The sequence below is a fragment of the Phymastichus coffea genome, unplaced genomic scaffold (assembly GCF_024137745.1).
Source record: "Phymastichus coffea isolate CEN01 unplaced genomic scaffold, Cenicafe_Pcof_1.1 PCOF00100, whole genome shotgun sequence".
Lineage (NCBI taxonomy): Eukaryota > Metazoa > Arthropoda > Insecta > Hymenoptera > Eulophidae > Phymastichus > Phymastichus coffea.
Window position 1 is genome coordinate 390,514 of NW_026706911.1, and position 15,402 is coordinate 405,915.

At 38.1% G+C, this 15,402-nt stretch overlaps 2 protein-coding genes across 2 annotated transcripts; one reads left to right on the forward strand and one right to left on the reverse strand.

Annotated features, from left to right (window-relative positions):
- Positions 1 to 242: 242 nt before the first annotated feature.
- LOC131670112 (pancreatic lipase-related protein 2-like) lies at positions 243 to 11,134 on the forward strand. Its single transcript, XM_058945483.1, has 7 exons — positions 243 to 567; positions 3,033 to 3,301; positions 3,358 to 3,628; positions 9,203 to 9,442; positions 9,611 to 9,844; positions 10,165 to 10,492; positions 10,631 to 11,134. The coding sequence occupies exons 1-7, from the start codon at positions 414 to 416 to the stop codon at positions 10,734 to 10,736; spliced, it is 1,602 nt and encodes a 533-aa protein (XP_058801466.1). The 5' UTR covers positions 243 to 413; the 3' UTR covers positions 10,737 to 11,134.
- Positions 11,135 to 11,286: 152 nt separating this feature from the next.
- LOC131670113 (putative uncharacterized protein DDB_G0271982) lies at positions 11,287 to 15,402 on the reverse strand. The gene is made up of 8 exons (XM_058945484.1): positions 14,997 to 15,402; positions 14,609 to 14,663; positions 14,477 to 14,531; positions 14,291 to 14,407; positions 14,103 to 14,228; positions 13,899 to 14,036; positions 13,541 to 13,702; positions 11,287 to 13,470 (listed from the first exon to the last, which is right to left on the reverse strand). Exons 1-8 carry the CDS (start codon positions 15,220 to 15,222, stop codon positions 13,255 to 13,257), a joined length of 1,095 nt encoding a protein of 364 aa, XP_058801467.1. The 5' UTR covers positions 15,223 to 15,402; the 3' UTR covers positions 11,287 to 13,254.

Below are 15,402 nucleotides of genomic sequence, written 5' to 3' on the forward strand. Positions count from 1 at the left end.
CGCCGAAGATTACAGTCACACCGCGGCAGAGGAATCTCGACGCCGCGCGATAACGGCGTAAAGCTCGCGGATCACGTGGGCTTACAAGCTGCCCGAGGGGGCGCGCAATTGCAAAAGCGCCTGCCGATTTTTCCTCTACGCGCGACGCCACGCGAGCCGACGACGGCGACGACGACGCGGCTCTTGCGTCAATCGATTTTTCACTCGAGCGCGCTACCACGACCACACGCTTGATACGCCTCGGACGGGTCGGCCGACGCGCGGTGACCTTTTAATTTCGAATCGTCGAGCCGAGACGACGGTTTGCTTAATCCCTCGACTGACTGCAGCAGGACTCTTCCAGCGTGTTTTAGTTTCTCACGAGCGCTCCTACCGCGCAACATCCCGTAACAGTGCACATTCTTTTTTTAAGAATGAAGCCTTTGGTGACATCGAGTGCAATTTTGCTGTTATTTATATGCTTAACGCATCCGTCGGACGGTAGGTTTACTAAACGCCGGCATTCGGTATTTGTTACCACAACGCAGGCTTCCGAAGAAATGGACGGCACGTTCGAGTATGATGAAGGTACGCTACTTTGTTTTAGGATACATTCAATGTTAATCAATTGAATTACACATGTTGCTGTATTATCAAAACAAGTCAATTACGTTTTTGCGAAGTATTGATAGAAGGAAGGTTTGGTTGGATCAGCTATTTCAGCATTTTTGCTCAAGTCTGAGCTTCTATTCTAACATCTAATAAAAAATTACTAATTTTTTTAACATACTCAATATACGAATTTTTTTATATACTATAACAAAGAGATTTAATTCTAGTAAATAGAATATTTTTTCATTTGATATATTATTGTGTGCTGTAAGCGACATTTCTTGCTTTACAATAGTTATTATGTTAATAAGTTATTCATAAATAGAAAATGGATGAAATGACCTACATTTTCAATATATTTTGCAATAAGCTGTGTTAAAATTTTGTTCGAATGATATATTTAGTAAAATTGAATATGAGTTTTCGAATAATGTCTCTTGATTATGAACAGTGTTATTGAAATAGTGAGGAAAATTGAAACCGACAAAAAGCATTGCCCAATCAGACAAGTGAATATTTCTGAAAGGTGAAAAACGTAGCAAAGCATATTTTGGTAATAGATATGCAGTTAGATTGACTCGACGTTGTTCTGTATTGACTGAAATTGCAATTGAAAAAATGCAAACGAGACGAAAGATTTGTAAATTGAGAAAGATATCCGTGCTAGTGATGTATGCGTTGAAAGGGAACCGAACGAAATCGTGGATCGCACATATGCGAGAGATAATTTTTATTATTCTTTCATTGAAATTGAAATTTAAATGCGCAGATTTTTCCAAGACTATCTCGCTGCAAGTCGGCGTTCTAAAGTAAAAGAAATGTAAATACTCGAGCGAGCGAGTACAAAATCAAACTGATAACGTTACATTGCAAGGATAAGTTTTTAATTATGCTCTACTATGAGATCAATACTACGTCAATGAGTTACATCGATAAAAACACGCGGTAATCGAACCTCGCTACATTGTAGCCAGTGAATCAAAGCAGACTCGAATCGCATAGACATAATAATGGCACGTCCGCGCATTCAAGGAACTGCGATAACTCAGGGCCGCTTATAAGAAACAAATAGATATCTCAAGGCGCCGGTGATAACCCCACGATCGAGAGATGCCGGTGACAAAAACAAAGACGGAAAAAGAAAAAAATAAAACTGACCGACACCACGTGCGCGTCGCGAAGAGCTGTAGTCGAGATTTAAAATTGCTCGGTGTGCAGGTGATAAGAGGTTATTGCACCGCGACGGTCGGATTTTCGATTCATAACACTTCCCATGTACTACAACTCTGATTTTCATTTTTATAAAGTTTTCCGCCTCTCTAATCAATTAGTCTTATCACAATGAATGAGAAGGCTCTATTATGCGAATGCTATTATTAATGCAGCTGGCGATACGTAAACATTTTTACTCTCGGAATAGCCGAGTTATTTATCGAACGGCTCGGCGACTTTAACGCCTATTGGAAGTGGCATCAACAGGAAAAATCCGTGAAACGCGAATTGGCGAAATAACCGCGGACATCGAGTGTGTGCAAATATTCCTTTGGTTTCGCTATTGTTCACGCGGTTTACTCATACTTGAGAAAGCTTACGTAACGCGGGAGAGCAACGACGGCCGATTCGTAAGTTCGAACGGAGAAAATCATGGGTGAAAGTACGCCGTCCACGCAGTTGACAAGGTCGATAAGGTTGAGCGGGAAAACTTGCAATAACTTGTTTTTTCGCTGTCAAGTTATAAATAAGCGCGCACAAGCGCAGAACCAAGTAGAGTAAAAGCTCTACACTGGCGCATACGAGTTTCTTGCTATTTCGGATATGATTATCTTTGGGGGTCGGAGATTTGGAATGATGCCGCTTGAACTTTTCGCAGACAATTACGTCAATGGTCAATTTGTTAAAAGTCTGACTTGAGTGTGTGCGTGAGTTACATTATCGCGATAGATTTATTGCTGCGGCGATGCCTGCAGTTAAATAACAATTTGTTCGTCATAATTAGTGCCAATCTGCTGCAGCGCGGCATTGAGTGGCTATACGAACGCGTTAATCAGCGACGCAGTTAACGAAAGAAAAACATTATTGACGTTCACATTCACAATTAGTTATAAGAACGTTCGGTCGCGAGTGACAAACCATATTTTTTCTTTGTGAATACATGAAAAAATCCGCTTGTTTCGGCTGATAATTCTCTTATCTAATGGTACAGAAGAGATTAAAGGAGAACCGGACGTTACAGAGCCTAATCTCTCGTGCGCCTATCCACGAGCAACCCGATCGCCATACCCCCTTCGACGATAGCCATAGCGCAGGGTTTTTTTCTCAATATTTCTTCAATTGTATGTCTTGGTCACCGATTACCGATAAACGCTGCTACGATTATTCGCGACGCATGAATTCCAAGCAATCGGCTGTACGATTATCATTGAAATAAACATTGCTTTTAGAATGGTACATGTGGAGATGTTATCCTCCGTTCGGTTGCTTTTACATCGGAGCCCCATGGTCAGGCGGCAGTAGACCAGTATCTACATTTCCAGTACGGCCGGAAACTATCAGTCCACTATTTATGCTCTACACACGACATCTCGACCAACCGCGCGAACTGAGCATCGACAATTTTCGTTCGATTCGAGACTCGCCTCTAAAGAGGAATGCAAACCTTTACTTTATCATTCACGGCTATTTGGATAATGGAAATAAGACTTGGGTCTTGGTACGTAATGCTCATCATTGGAATGCGACAGCATCTTGACCAAACGCTCATTGCAGAGGACAATGCGAGAATTACTTTTGAGGGAAGATGCTAACGTTGTCGTGGTGAGTTGGATAGGTGGAGCCGGGCCACCGTACACTCAGGCAGTAGCTAACACAAGACTAGTTGGAGCTATGACTGGTCGTTTGGCATCACAGCTCATTCAAAAAGGAAACATTTCCCCGAATAGAATGCATTGCATTGGGCACAGCTTGGGCGCTCACACTTGCGGTTACGTCGGCTCTAATTTACGAGTTCAATATGGATATAAGCTTGGCCGAATAACAGGTATGCGCTTTTATTTTATTCTAATATTCCAGAAAAATATTTTCTTGCTATTTAATACGCAATAATTTATTATCATTTCGAACAAATTTCAAATATTTATTCATTTATAAATTTTGGGTAATCCACTGTAGATTCATTTATTCTGTAAATCCCAAAATTAACCAAAGACATACGCGTCATTTCAAAAAGTTGTGCGATGAATTTCTTTTTAGAGTGACCTTTTTGAGCTTCATTCAATATCATCTTTATTGAAGTATGTAATTTTTAATGAAACATAATGTATTACGTGATAATTTGATAATTTTCACAATTCAAATCAAGCCAATCACTGTACAATAATTACAAAAATGAAATTGGGAGATATAATACAATTATAAGATCGAACGATTGCAAAACTTTGCATTAACGAGGCACATTGTCTTGTCAATGCAATGCGAAAATTGTGCTGCTAACTTTTGCATAGACATCTCACGACCCACGATTAAGATTTTTATTGTGAATTATCCGATTGCAAAAGTCGACACGAGAGTACGTGAAATGGCCAAATGATAAACTCAATTTGTCAGGTATGCAGCAATTGTTTCTCAATCGGAGAATTTTCATGATTTTCCATTCACCAAATGTTGAGCAATGTAGTATACCAACAGCATGTACTTGTAACGCGTGAACGTTCATTTGCGTAAAACTGTTAAATTATGAACAATTTTCTCGAATGCCGAAAGTACAGATATAAGTTATGAAAAAGTTTTCACGAATACCGAAATAAAGTTTGAAAAACGATTTTTTATTTTGTGATCGCAGGCCCTCTTTAAAACTGACAATTTACGATTCGATAGCACAAATTGTGAAAATTAATATTTTACAAACAATCTCTCCGCACGGATGAACGAAATGAAATTTGTTAAGAAAAGCCGGGAAAATTTTCAACCGAAGTTTTCCAAGTAAAGTGGAAATACGGCGCGCGAATATCGAAAGTATAGCTAATCAATGGATTTGATTGGGTGGAGGAATACGCGAGTCGTTACGTAAGCTATCGATCTCATCGGGAACTACCAGGATAACAGAGTCGTACAGGGCGTCGAACTGCCGAGTCAATACGCGCCGATGCCTATATAGATATTGCGAAGCAGTTTGCGGCTTTTCATGGCGGTAGCCCCGGCATTCATGGCGCGTCCACTTTGCAATATCAAGATTGATGGGCATTTTGCTCTGCGGTATGCTAAGGCTTGCTGATGTTAGAATTGGGGCCAATTAACACTTATTTTTTAATACATATTTATTTTTTAAAACACTTTTTTTAATTCGTTTTAATTTTTCACGGCGTGAGAAAGAACGACTTTCGACTTGCGCAAACTATACGAAGTATGTCGGATAATCTTAACAAATTTTTTCTCTTATCCACTTTTTTTATATTCCTCTTATTGACGTGTGAATCTTCATTTACTGTGAGATGTTTTTTTCATTGCGCGAATGTGCATTTATTGCTTTACTATTTCTTGAATAATTTACAAGCTTTCGTACATGAAATCATGGATGAGATTCATTTTTGCAAGGAATATTAATTTTTTCATTTCTTTTCTATTTAGATTTCCTTAGGCGGTGATATTTCGATTACTTTGAAAGAAAAAGCCTGCATAACTGTAGCCGTACACGGCAAATATTATTGGTTATTTTTGACAAGATCAATATTATGTATTAATTATTACTATTCGTGCCTCCTGACTCTTTGAATATTAGAAACTGTGTTGAAAGTTGTGCTGTGATAAGGTTTCCTAGTGAAAGCTCATAAAAATCTTCATAATTTGTAAACGAACGCGAAGGAAAAAAAAATCGTAATTCCATGCGAGCAACGCGTCGAAAACAACGTCTCATTCTCGAAGGGGGCTGCTGACAGACAGTCTGCGGTTGAAAATACGAACGAATTGCCAACGAAAGGGACGGGAGTGAGCAGAAAGGGGTTTGTAGATTAAGTAATTCAACGCACTTCTTTTGGTTTAAAAATGATATTTATTAACACACTTGAACAGAATCTGCCTGTTTCCTACGCGCGTGACAAACAACAATTGACCGTCGGTCCGAGTCGAGTCGCTTATTTTTTACATCCTCCCTGCTTTCGCCCCCGCCGGGGCTGCATCGAGTCGTTAGCCTCATTGGGCCTGATCCATCGCGTTCGCATTGGCCACACCCTCCTTACGCTCGCTCTGTCTCGCTCACTCTTCCGCTCGGTTGGAACGAATTTTGCTGCCACACGTTTCATACCCAAAACATTCGAAAAAATTTGATGGCATGAACCAACTGATATGCCAACATCATCAGCGACTTCTCTGATTGTGATTCGGCGATCGTTCATAACCATTTCTTTCACTTTTTTCACGTTTTTATCGGTTGTTGATGTGCTTGGGCGTCCGGGTCGTTCGTCATCTTCAACGTTTTCATGGCCATCTTGGAAACGCTTATACCACTCATAAATCCTTGCTTTACTCATAGCAGACTCACTATATGCCTTTTTTAACATTTGACAAACTTTACTACACTTTATTTTATTTTTTACGCAAAATTTAATACAAATTCTTTGATCCATTTTTTTTCACAAACGAAAATCGCCGAGCTCGAAAAACACGTCTAACGTTAGCGGCTGCCACTTAAAAAGTAAGCAATGAATATTGCTGAAAATTTTATCGTACTTCAGGGGCATGTGTACCAACATAATAAAAAAAAATTTTATACAAGCGGACTCTCCAAACCCGCGAAATTTAAAAATTCTCTAAAAGTTACTTTTTGAACACACCTCGTAGTGCGGAGATTACTCGGCAAGATCGCTGAACTAGTGATGGACGATTTTAATCGATGTTTAATAATCGTCCGATTATTATCGTACATAATCGACTATCGAGTCGATTATTTGAGCCAACGATTAATCGTAGCTCGATTCATTTTGAACTCGTAATCGAAATCGAAGTAAAATTGCGCGTGTGCTACAAAAATTATTTTGAATTTTTTAGTTACGGAAAACTAGTCAATTAAATCCCAACCCACCCTGGTGCATTGAAAAATCAAAGATATTCAATTAATTATGTCTGATTATAATTTTGGTTTTATTTTTAATAGAATAAATTATTTGATCATTTCTATTTTAAAAAGTAGTAAGTAAAAAAAAATATTTATTATATTATAGTATTCTGAATATAATTTAACTGAATTTAATATACATACAGCTTCAACGATTTTTATTTTACTAATGAAATTTTTCAACGTCTAGGATGAGGATCAAATCACTGAAAACAATGAAAATATTAAAATATCTGGAAAAGACGATATTCACTAACAAAACTGAAAAACAAAAAGACAAAGATAAATCTCGATGGAAATTATGCAAAAACCTGTGATTGAGCTTATCACGTGTTGTAAATGATCATATTGGGATTATCAATTTGTGTATGTCACTTACGTTGTGCGCCTAGTCTTTTTCATTTTACTCAAACCCAAAAAATAAAAGTTCCATGAAAAAATTTATTGTAATTCATTGGGTCCATGATCAATTTCATTATTGTATAGTGGAACTTTGAAAATAATAATAGTTGGATTCGATAAATTTCGTTATTTAATAAACCGGTGTTATTTAATAAACATTTAATAAATAAATAATAATTATTAAAATGTTTCCGCCGATTAATCGATTATCCGATTGTTTTCGATTATTTGAGCTGATTAATCGATTAGTCGATTGGAATAGAGTTTGATAATCGATTGTGTTTGATCGATTACTTTTGTGATAATCGCCCATCACTACGCTGAACCACGCCCCGCGATCTCTCGCTGCCGCCCGAAGTCAGAATTGAAGTAAACAGCAGTAGTAAGAGAGCACAAGAGAACAAGAAGTGGCAGAAGAAAATGTCACGGAAGTCGTAAAGCTTAGAGGGCGTCTATCGATTCTACCGAGGGCCTCATCGCCCCCCGGCAGAAGCGCGCGCAAACAACGCGCTTGTGTATCCTCCGCGCCGATGTGGACCCCGTCCTATCCGTTGCCAAACACGACCGTGTTTTCCTCTGCTCGAGCTTTTAGCTCGTACCGCGTGTGCGTTGCCGCAAACCTTGCCTGATCATATCAATGCCGGGTATCTATATATTGCAAAATTCTTTTTCGCTTTTTAAACGAACCGTTCGTTAAAAAACGGCGTACGCGTCGATTCGTGAATATATCTATAAAAAGTACCACGTGGGTACGCCATCATTGCTCTATCTCATTGCGTACGCGTCACTATTTCTAGTCACTATTTCTAGCCAAAGATTTGTATGGAAATACGTTTGAAAACGGCCATTCCGTTTATATCTTCAAGGCCCGGGAACGTTTTGTTCAAACTTGGCTTCCCGCGCGTACACGTCATGGCCTTTCGCGCAGGTTCCTCGCGTGGATAAATAATATATGTTTGAATGTTCTAGAACTGGATAAGAAACTTTAGCGCGAGCGTAGCGGATGTTTGTTCGCTTTTTAATGTAGGCTCGTAAATATTTTGCGGAAAGCGATTGAGATGCATAATCTGTCAATTCATTAATCCATGGTAGACTATTCATTGACGTAAGTTTGTTTACGAGAACTGGAGTGATACAAGCAAATCTACGGAATTATGAGCGATAGTGTACCCTTATGAAAAAAAAGTCTCCAACGTATTTACCGTATGCAAAGTGTAATTAATGTACATAATAAATCAAGGCAGGCAGCCGCTGTGTTATATAAATATAATGAATTATTTTCAGGCAGTTAAAGTAATTTCATTCTATATAATAAGATAAACGAATAGTGTGATACTGTCGATAAAGTTTATCAGCTTCGTGATGTAATAATGTCTCATGAGCGAATAACAAATGGTGTTCGAAACTTGGTGTGCTCAAGTAAACTCAAAATTCAACGGAAAATAAATAAGTGGCTGTTTTTCTTTACTTCGATGAATCGTCAATGTTTCTCGCGTGTACACGAAATACGCGAAAGTTAGAAGCGAGATACATTTTTTTTTCTTCGGAAATCGTTAGCTCGCGCAGAGCAGTACATATGCAAAAAATATGAAATTACAACGAGAGCGTCGGGAAAGAAAATAAAATCGTCGCAACATCCGTCGTTTACTGGCTCGTAAAATTTGTACTCCTGAAACGTCCCTTCGTGTGTACAACGTTGCGCAAAATCGTGGGTATCCGTCGCGTTATTACCGAAAAGTGAGGTAATTCGTAAACCCAACCCCGACGTGGTATTACGAGCCGATAAAATTCATTTCCGGAAGGACATGCCAACTCTACGATAGCTTTTTTCATGAGATTTGGTCAATTGCACCTAATCGTACTATTAGCCGGTAAATAACAGCTTGGAAACATTGATTATTATAATAAGATAAATGCATTACGTATGCCAAGCGAATCCAGACCCTTTAATAGCATTTGCATACAATCGACTCAGCAGAAAATACAATTCGAGTGTTATTTGATAACATTAAATGTCTGACTGAAAGTACTTGAAAACTATAAACCAAAATTTCTAAAAATTGACAATTGAAATATATTACTCAGCGATAGCTTGAATTGTAGGTCTCGATCCAGCCGAGCCGCACTTTAGTAACACCAACCCAATGGTTCGTTTAGACCCGACTGACGCCGATTTCGTCACAGCGATACACACAGACTGCAATCCATTCATCAGCGGTGGTCTTGGAATTAGTCAATCCGTGGCACACATTGATTTTTATCCAAATGGAGGAAGAAATCAACCAGGATGTAACGAGGGTGTTTTCAACTCCATCACTTTGGAAAAAGGAAGTTTCTTCAGAGGTGAGCGTTGTTATTTTCAACTCAGTTGTGAAAAAGATCGTAACGAGTCAATCGATAAGTGTCGCGAAGTTGAGATTTTTGGCTGCGATTCACTTTGTACGAATGGTTCTGGAAAACCGATCTGACGCCGCATTCCGCAGCAGTAAACAGCGCGACAATGCATTGCAGGAATAAAGAGGTTCCTCGGTTGCAATCACATAAGGAGTTACGAGTACTTCATAGAAAGCATCAACACTCCGTGTCCGTTCGTGTCGGTGCCGTGCGCCTCGTGGGAGAAATTTCAGAACGGCAGCTGCTTCGACTGCCTCGAGCAGGATTGCCCAAGGTTTGGCTTTCAGGCCCAGCCAGGAAATCATCACGCTTCCGTCTACCTGATGACAGGAAAGGACAAGCCGTTTTGCAGTTAGTACACGCGCTATATATGCACTTTCACGGGTGTTATAATTAAACGTCGCGAAAGCCGCGCACCAGATTCGCTTTAATAACCGAGGAAATTGTGTTTTGCCGAGCTTAGCGTGTAATTGCATGTTTCCCGCGAGCACATCGTGAAACTTACGAGCGCCATCGGGTTTCCAATTACGTAAAAGGCTTTTCAATCGGAGTACGTATAACGAGAGGAAAGGGCTTTCCGCGTGGGAGAGACTTGCGCCAGCCGATTGCCACCGATTTTCTCGCGCGCACGTGGCGGACGACTTATGCACGCGCGTTCTTTCTCTTCGCAGAGGCACACTACCGCGTCACGATAAACATCTCCAAGACGAACGAGAGTGTCAGCTACGGCGGCGAGGTTGGCATTTTCGTGATACGTGTGTTCGGGCAGAACGGCAAGATCACTGACAGATTGGCGCTCAGCGAAAACTCCAAGTACTACGAACCCGGCACTCGACACACGGTTGTCGTTCCCGGCGACGTCGTCGGCAAAGTCGAAGCCGTTGAGATCACCTGGGATTATCAGACTTCTATGTTCAATCCACTCACTTGGAGACTGCTGCACAAGCCCAAAGCGTACATCGATTCGCTTACGATCAAGAGCTTAGAGTTTCACAATGAGTCAGTATAGCCTTTGGTTTTTATCGTACACCTTAATTATTTTCTAAGCTCATTTTATAAGAGGATTTTTATGACGTTTGTTTCAAAGCTTATTTTTAAATAATTATCGTTTCAAATAGACTTTATAACTCATTTCAGGATAACAGTGTGTCCCGGCAGCACGAAGACACTAGTGGCGAACGAGCCTCAAATGCTGAAAGTTGAAAATTGCCGGTACAGTGACCTGAATTTCATCTCGACGTGAGAACATTCGCATAGCCGAACCGTTCAAAAAAATTGACCCAAAGCATCGAATACAATGATTACTAAAAAAAGAAAACAAAAAAAAAAGTATGAGCGTACATAAAGCCAAAGTACAGAGTCGCTGCTTGGACTCAATTAGACGTACGTCCCAATGGCCTTAAAACGCAAGTATTGAGACTATAGCGGTGATTAAATTCGCCTCGAGTGATATGTGGTGCAATGCAAACTGCGAACTGGGCTAATTAAACTAGTACAGATGGCAATTAAACTTCTTTTCTTTTTTGCTTCGAATGGTACGTCAAGGAATTACTGAGAATGTGAAAAAAAAAACTAATCGATTGACGTTACAAAGACGTATTATAATAGTATAAATAATAAAGATATTCTGTCATTTTACAATCATATTTTTAAAGAGGTAACAAGAATTTTTTTATCGTTGTTACTTTTTGAGAGATCTCCAATAATAAGATGATTCGGAGGGTAAACAGAAAAATTCCGCGTGAATCTTTTAACAATCTGTGATAATAAAGCAAATGCGTACCTTAAGACGCGCTTCTCCCCATTTTCAAGTCACCAGCCAGTTGCAATCCATTGTAAAATGGCTGGATATCTTTTTAGGTCATTATTAAGAATCATCGTCTTAATAAATAGTAATTATACAAATATATTGCACTACCATTACCTTTGTACTTCATTCGCTACATAATATCCAACTGCACTCTCTCAGTTACTTATGCTTCCATTTTCACCTATATCAGCAATAATTGTCGCCATTTTGAGAATCATTAGTTCAGTTCAGCCATCGTGAATTATGCATCGAGTAAGAAAAATGTAACTGTGAACATGAATTCCAATGAGCGTCCTTTCACTGTCACGCGTTGACAAGCCGCTGCTGCTGCTTCTTCTCTTTCACCTTGGCACTAACTTTCATGCATTCGCACTGTTAATCATCGCGTGTGCATGTGTGTGTGTGTGTGTGTGTGTGCGCGCGCGCGCTTAATACGAACAAGAACGCACTTCACTTTCCGAAAATTCGTTTTTTTGAAAAAAGATAATCGACAATGCAAAATTAGTTAGAATATTTTATATTTAGAAAATACATTTTTTTTATTTCGATTCCATTTCCTTTTCTTTCGTTCATTACCATTTCCCTACGGAACTAGCAATAAAAAGATAAAGTGAATTAAGGAAAAATCTGTAGTAATATAAAATGATGTGTAATGTTAGTTATAATTAATTCGTGTAGTAGATATGAAATTTTCAAATTTAGCAATATCCAATTGAAGAGGATATAAAATTTTCAAAAAAGCTACAAGTTTTTTTGTATAATAATGTAACAATTTATATTTTGACTTCCGTTTATGAATCTTGTCAACACTTCAACGCTACTTTGTGAAAGCAATACATACTGTGGTTAGTGATAACTTTACTATGAGTATGATTCCAAATTGTCTGAAACAATTTGTATAAATCGTTTATTTTTTGTTATCGATTCCTAATGAATTTGTAAGATTTTAGTTTTTATGTAAGCACATTGCGTAAGGCTAAATAGTTTAAATCAGTTCAATGATATTAAAAAATTTATATGAATGTAATTGACAATATTATCTAGTGTTATAAGTAACCGATAAATTATAATGACAATAATACATAATTAATAAAATAATCTAACATAATAAAATATTTGCTGTTTTATTTTTAGTACTAAACAATCAAATAGTTTGTATAACTTCTGAAATGATATATAATGAAGCTTACAATCAATGTGTAATGCGTTCTCATGAAACTTGTCATAGGTTTTTATAACAGTATTATTTTATCACGAGTAATAAAACTTAGTCAGTGACAGAATCTTCAGCTTGTTTCGTTAATATTATCTTCTTGTAATTACAATTTTCAATAAAAACTTTGTTGTTTTCGTAAATACCAATTTCAATCCAATAACGAAATCATTCAAAATCTACACAAATATGGCAAAGTTTTTCAACGTAACCCAATGTAGCCAAAGTAAACCAACCGTTCAGCATTGTTTTGTGGCATCCAAAAGTATACAATAGTTAATGACTTCGTATACGCTTTTCAAAAGTAATTTCCAATTGGAAAGCGTCGTAAAAATTAAATCGACTGCTGTGCCACGTTTTACAAATCAGCCAGAAACGAGAGTTGCGTAACTTTGAATCACTTTTACATCGATTTCGAAAAAGTACGCAAAAATAGTAATTAAATTGCTCTCGTAAAAGTGTTTGACAATTTCTTTGGTATATGAATCTGATTGAAAACTCAAAGATAAATAATATACACCTTCTTGTCGGTCTACGTCTTGCCTTGTCTCTCAAGCTCACAGTTCGCGAAATAATAATGCTGCCCAAAAGTAAATGAGTCGTTGAAAAATTTACGTTATTTCAAGTCAAATAGTCATCAGTTTTACGTTTTCACTATTATAAAAAAAATAGTTTACAATACTTGAGAAAACTACTGCGTTCAATTATAAAAACCATACTGTCAAACTATTCAATAATTCACGTCTTATTGTGGCTAGCATGATTATTACTATTTTGGGAGGATGACTCGATGCGCCGTCTTTTGCTAAAGTTGGGTGATATTGGATCGGTTAAAGCACGCTTTTTAAGATTCGGCAGTGGCGCATATTTCCTAATCGCATGCGCTTTAAATAGCGTTTGTTGCCGTAGTTTTAACATTTTTTCTTCATCGCGACGTCTTTGTTCCTCCAACTCCTGTGGACGGATGACAAATGAGTAAAAATAAATGTAAGCATACTTGAATAATTTGACATACTGCACCAACCTTTTGTTTCTGTTTCTCATAAAATTTTTCTTTTTCTTTTCTCATTTCACTACGATATTGTTTAATCAGTGCCCTCTCGGCTGTCCGTAACTTTGGAGATTTGGCGCATTGTAACATTTTCAATTCTGAATGTTTAGTTTCGTGATGCAGGGATTTGTTTTCCTGTCATGGCAAAATGGAGATTTTTATTAACTAAGACTAAGATGGCTCGGAAAACCAATTAAAACTTTCAATTGTATTCATACTATTCATACAATGAGTGTTAGTATAATCAAATACTCAATTTTTTAATGTAAAACTGTGAAGATAAAATGAAAACCAGTTGAGATTTGCAAAGAAATTAATTGAAGACATTTACCGAATGGACGTTTGAACTTCCTGCGTCGTGTCCATCTTTAGTTGGATTTTTGGATGGTTTGGCTGCAGAGCTTGAGCTAACAACTTTTTTGGTAGGACATATTTTATACGTCTTAGGACTTTTATTTTTAGGAGATTTCTGAATCATAAAGAATTATTTTTTATATTAGCGGTAAAAATTCATTAAAAAAATTAGCCATGATACCTTTTTTGCATTAGCAACGGAAGACGCCGCTTTAGTTGAGCTAGCAGATTTTTTAGTTGCTACTTCAGGCCCAAATTTTTTCAAGACAATTTTATAAACTTTTGGACTTTTCTTTTTCGGAGAAATCTGAAAATAATTTAAAAAATAATTTTACTGAACTGTAATATTGATTTCCGACTACAACATACCCCTTTATTTTTTTTATTTTTATTCAATTGCTTTTTAAATTTTTCTTGAGCATCAATACTAGAGCTACTCTCACCCTCATCATTTTTTTTCATTGTGTTTGTGATCTTTTTCTGGAGCTGAAATATAAATAATATCTTATTATTAACGGAAATATCCGAGAAAACATCGAATTAAGACGAACTCACATATTCCTGAGCACTATCGTTATTATTATCACATAGCTCCATTCGGCCCAGCGTCCTTAAAAGATAAATGCGTAAGCATTAATAAGTGTACGAATAAAAATTGTCAATCGTCTACTGAAATAGCGTACGCACGTTAATACACTAGTGGAAATACTCAGCCGGTCGCTTTCTAAAGATTGCTTTCTACCTACAATGAAAAAAAAAGAAACATAATAACATGTCCGGATTAGCATTATACTTAGATTGATGGCCATTTTAATTGGCATTTAACTTGCTTTACGTAAATGTCTACGAAGTACATTTTACAATTTCAACCGAAACCTTCAGCAGAAATGTCAATGGGGACTTGAAATAAAGCTTCCATTGTTTTGCAATCGCTCGCGCGTCATCTCATGCGATCTTGTCAATGTGGTAAGCATCATTTAACCGACAAGTGGCACGGATGCACCACGCAATCGCACAACGTTTTGGAAAATCAACAACGTACTCCAAAACAAAAATTTGCACTACATCTACTAACCGTTTCTCAATTTCGAACGAGCGGGAAGAATCGGCGACTCGGCAAGCGACTCGTCGAGATGATTCTGGTCCAATTTAAAGGTTGGTCGCAGAGGTTGCAATTCACTACGATGCCGAGGTGTCGAGGCAAATCTCCCTGTCGATTGTTTCCACAAAGCACGATGCGAGCCGTTGGTACCCAGCGACAGCGGCGTCAGGACATTTCTAATATCGGGTAGTTGCTCCATTTCGATCGAGTGTGAAGACAGGGACCCGCCCGGCCTGCTCTTCTATGATAAACTGCTATGCCTCGACGAACATAGGCCAGAGACAGTCCGCTTTGTTTTGATTTCGCGACGACGGTCAAGCATTACACGATTCACCGAGATTTCATGTGTTGTGGAAGATGAGGACAGATGGACTATTCG

Bases quoted from the DNA above. Each gene is read 5' to 3' on its own strand.
- LOC131670112 (XM_058945483.1), top strand. From the start codon at position 414: ATGAAGCCTTTGGTGACATCGAGTGCAATTTTGCTGTTATTTATATGC. The intron at 3,629-9,202 runs GTATGCGCTTTT...CTTGAATTGTAG, and splicing joins TAAGCTTGGCCGAATAACAG to GTCTCGATCCAGCCGAGCCG. The intron at 9,443-9,610 runs GTGAGCGTTGTT...AATGCATTGCAG, and splicing joins AAAAGGAAGTTTCTTCAGAG to GAATAAAGAGGTTCCTCGGT.
- LOC131670113 (XM_058945484.1), bottom strand. From the start codon at position 15,222: ATGGAGCAACTACCCGATATTAGAAATGTCCTGACGCCGCTGTCGCTG. The intron at 14,532-14,608 runs GTGCGTACGCTA...TTATCTTTTAAG, and splicing joins ATTTCCACTAGTGTATTAAC to GACGCTGGGCCGAATGGAGC. The intron at 13,471-13,540 runs GTTGGTGCAGTA...ATCCGTCCACAG, and splicing joins ATGAGAAACAGAAACAAAAG to GAGTTGGAGGAACAAAGACG.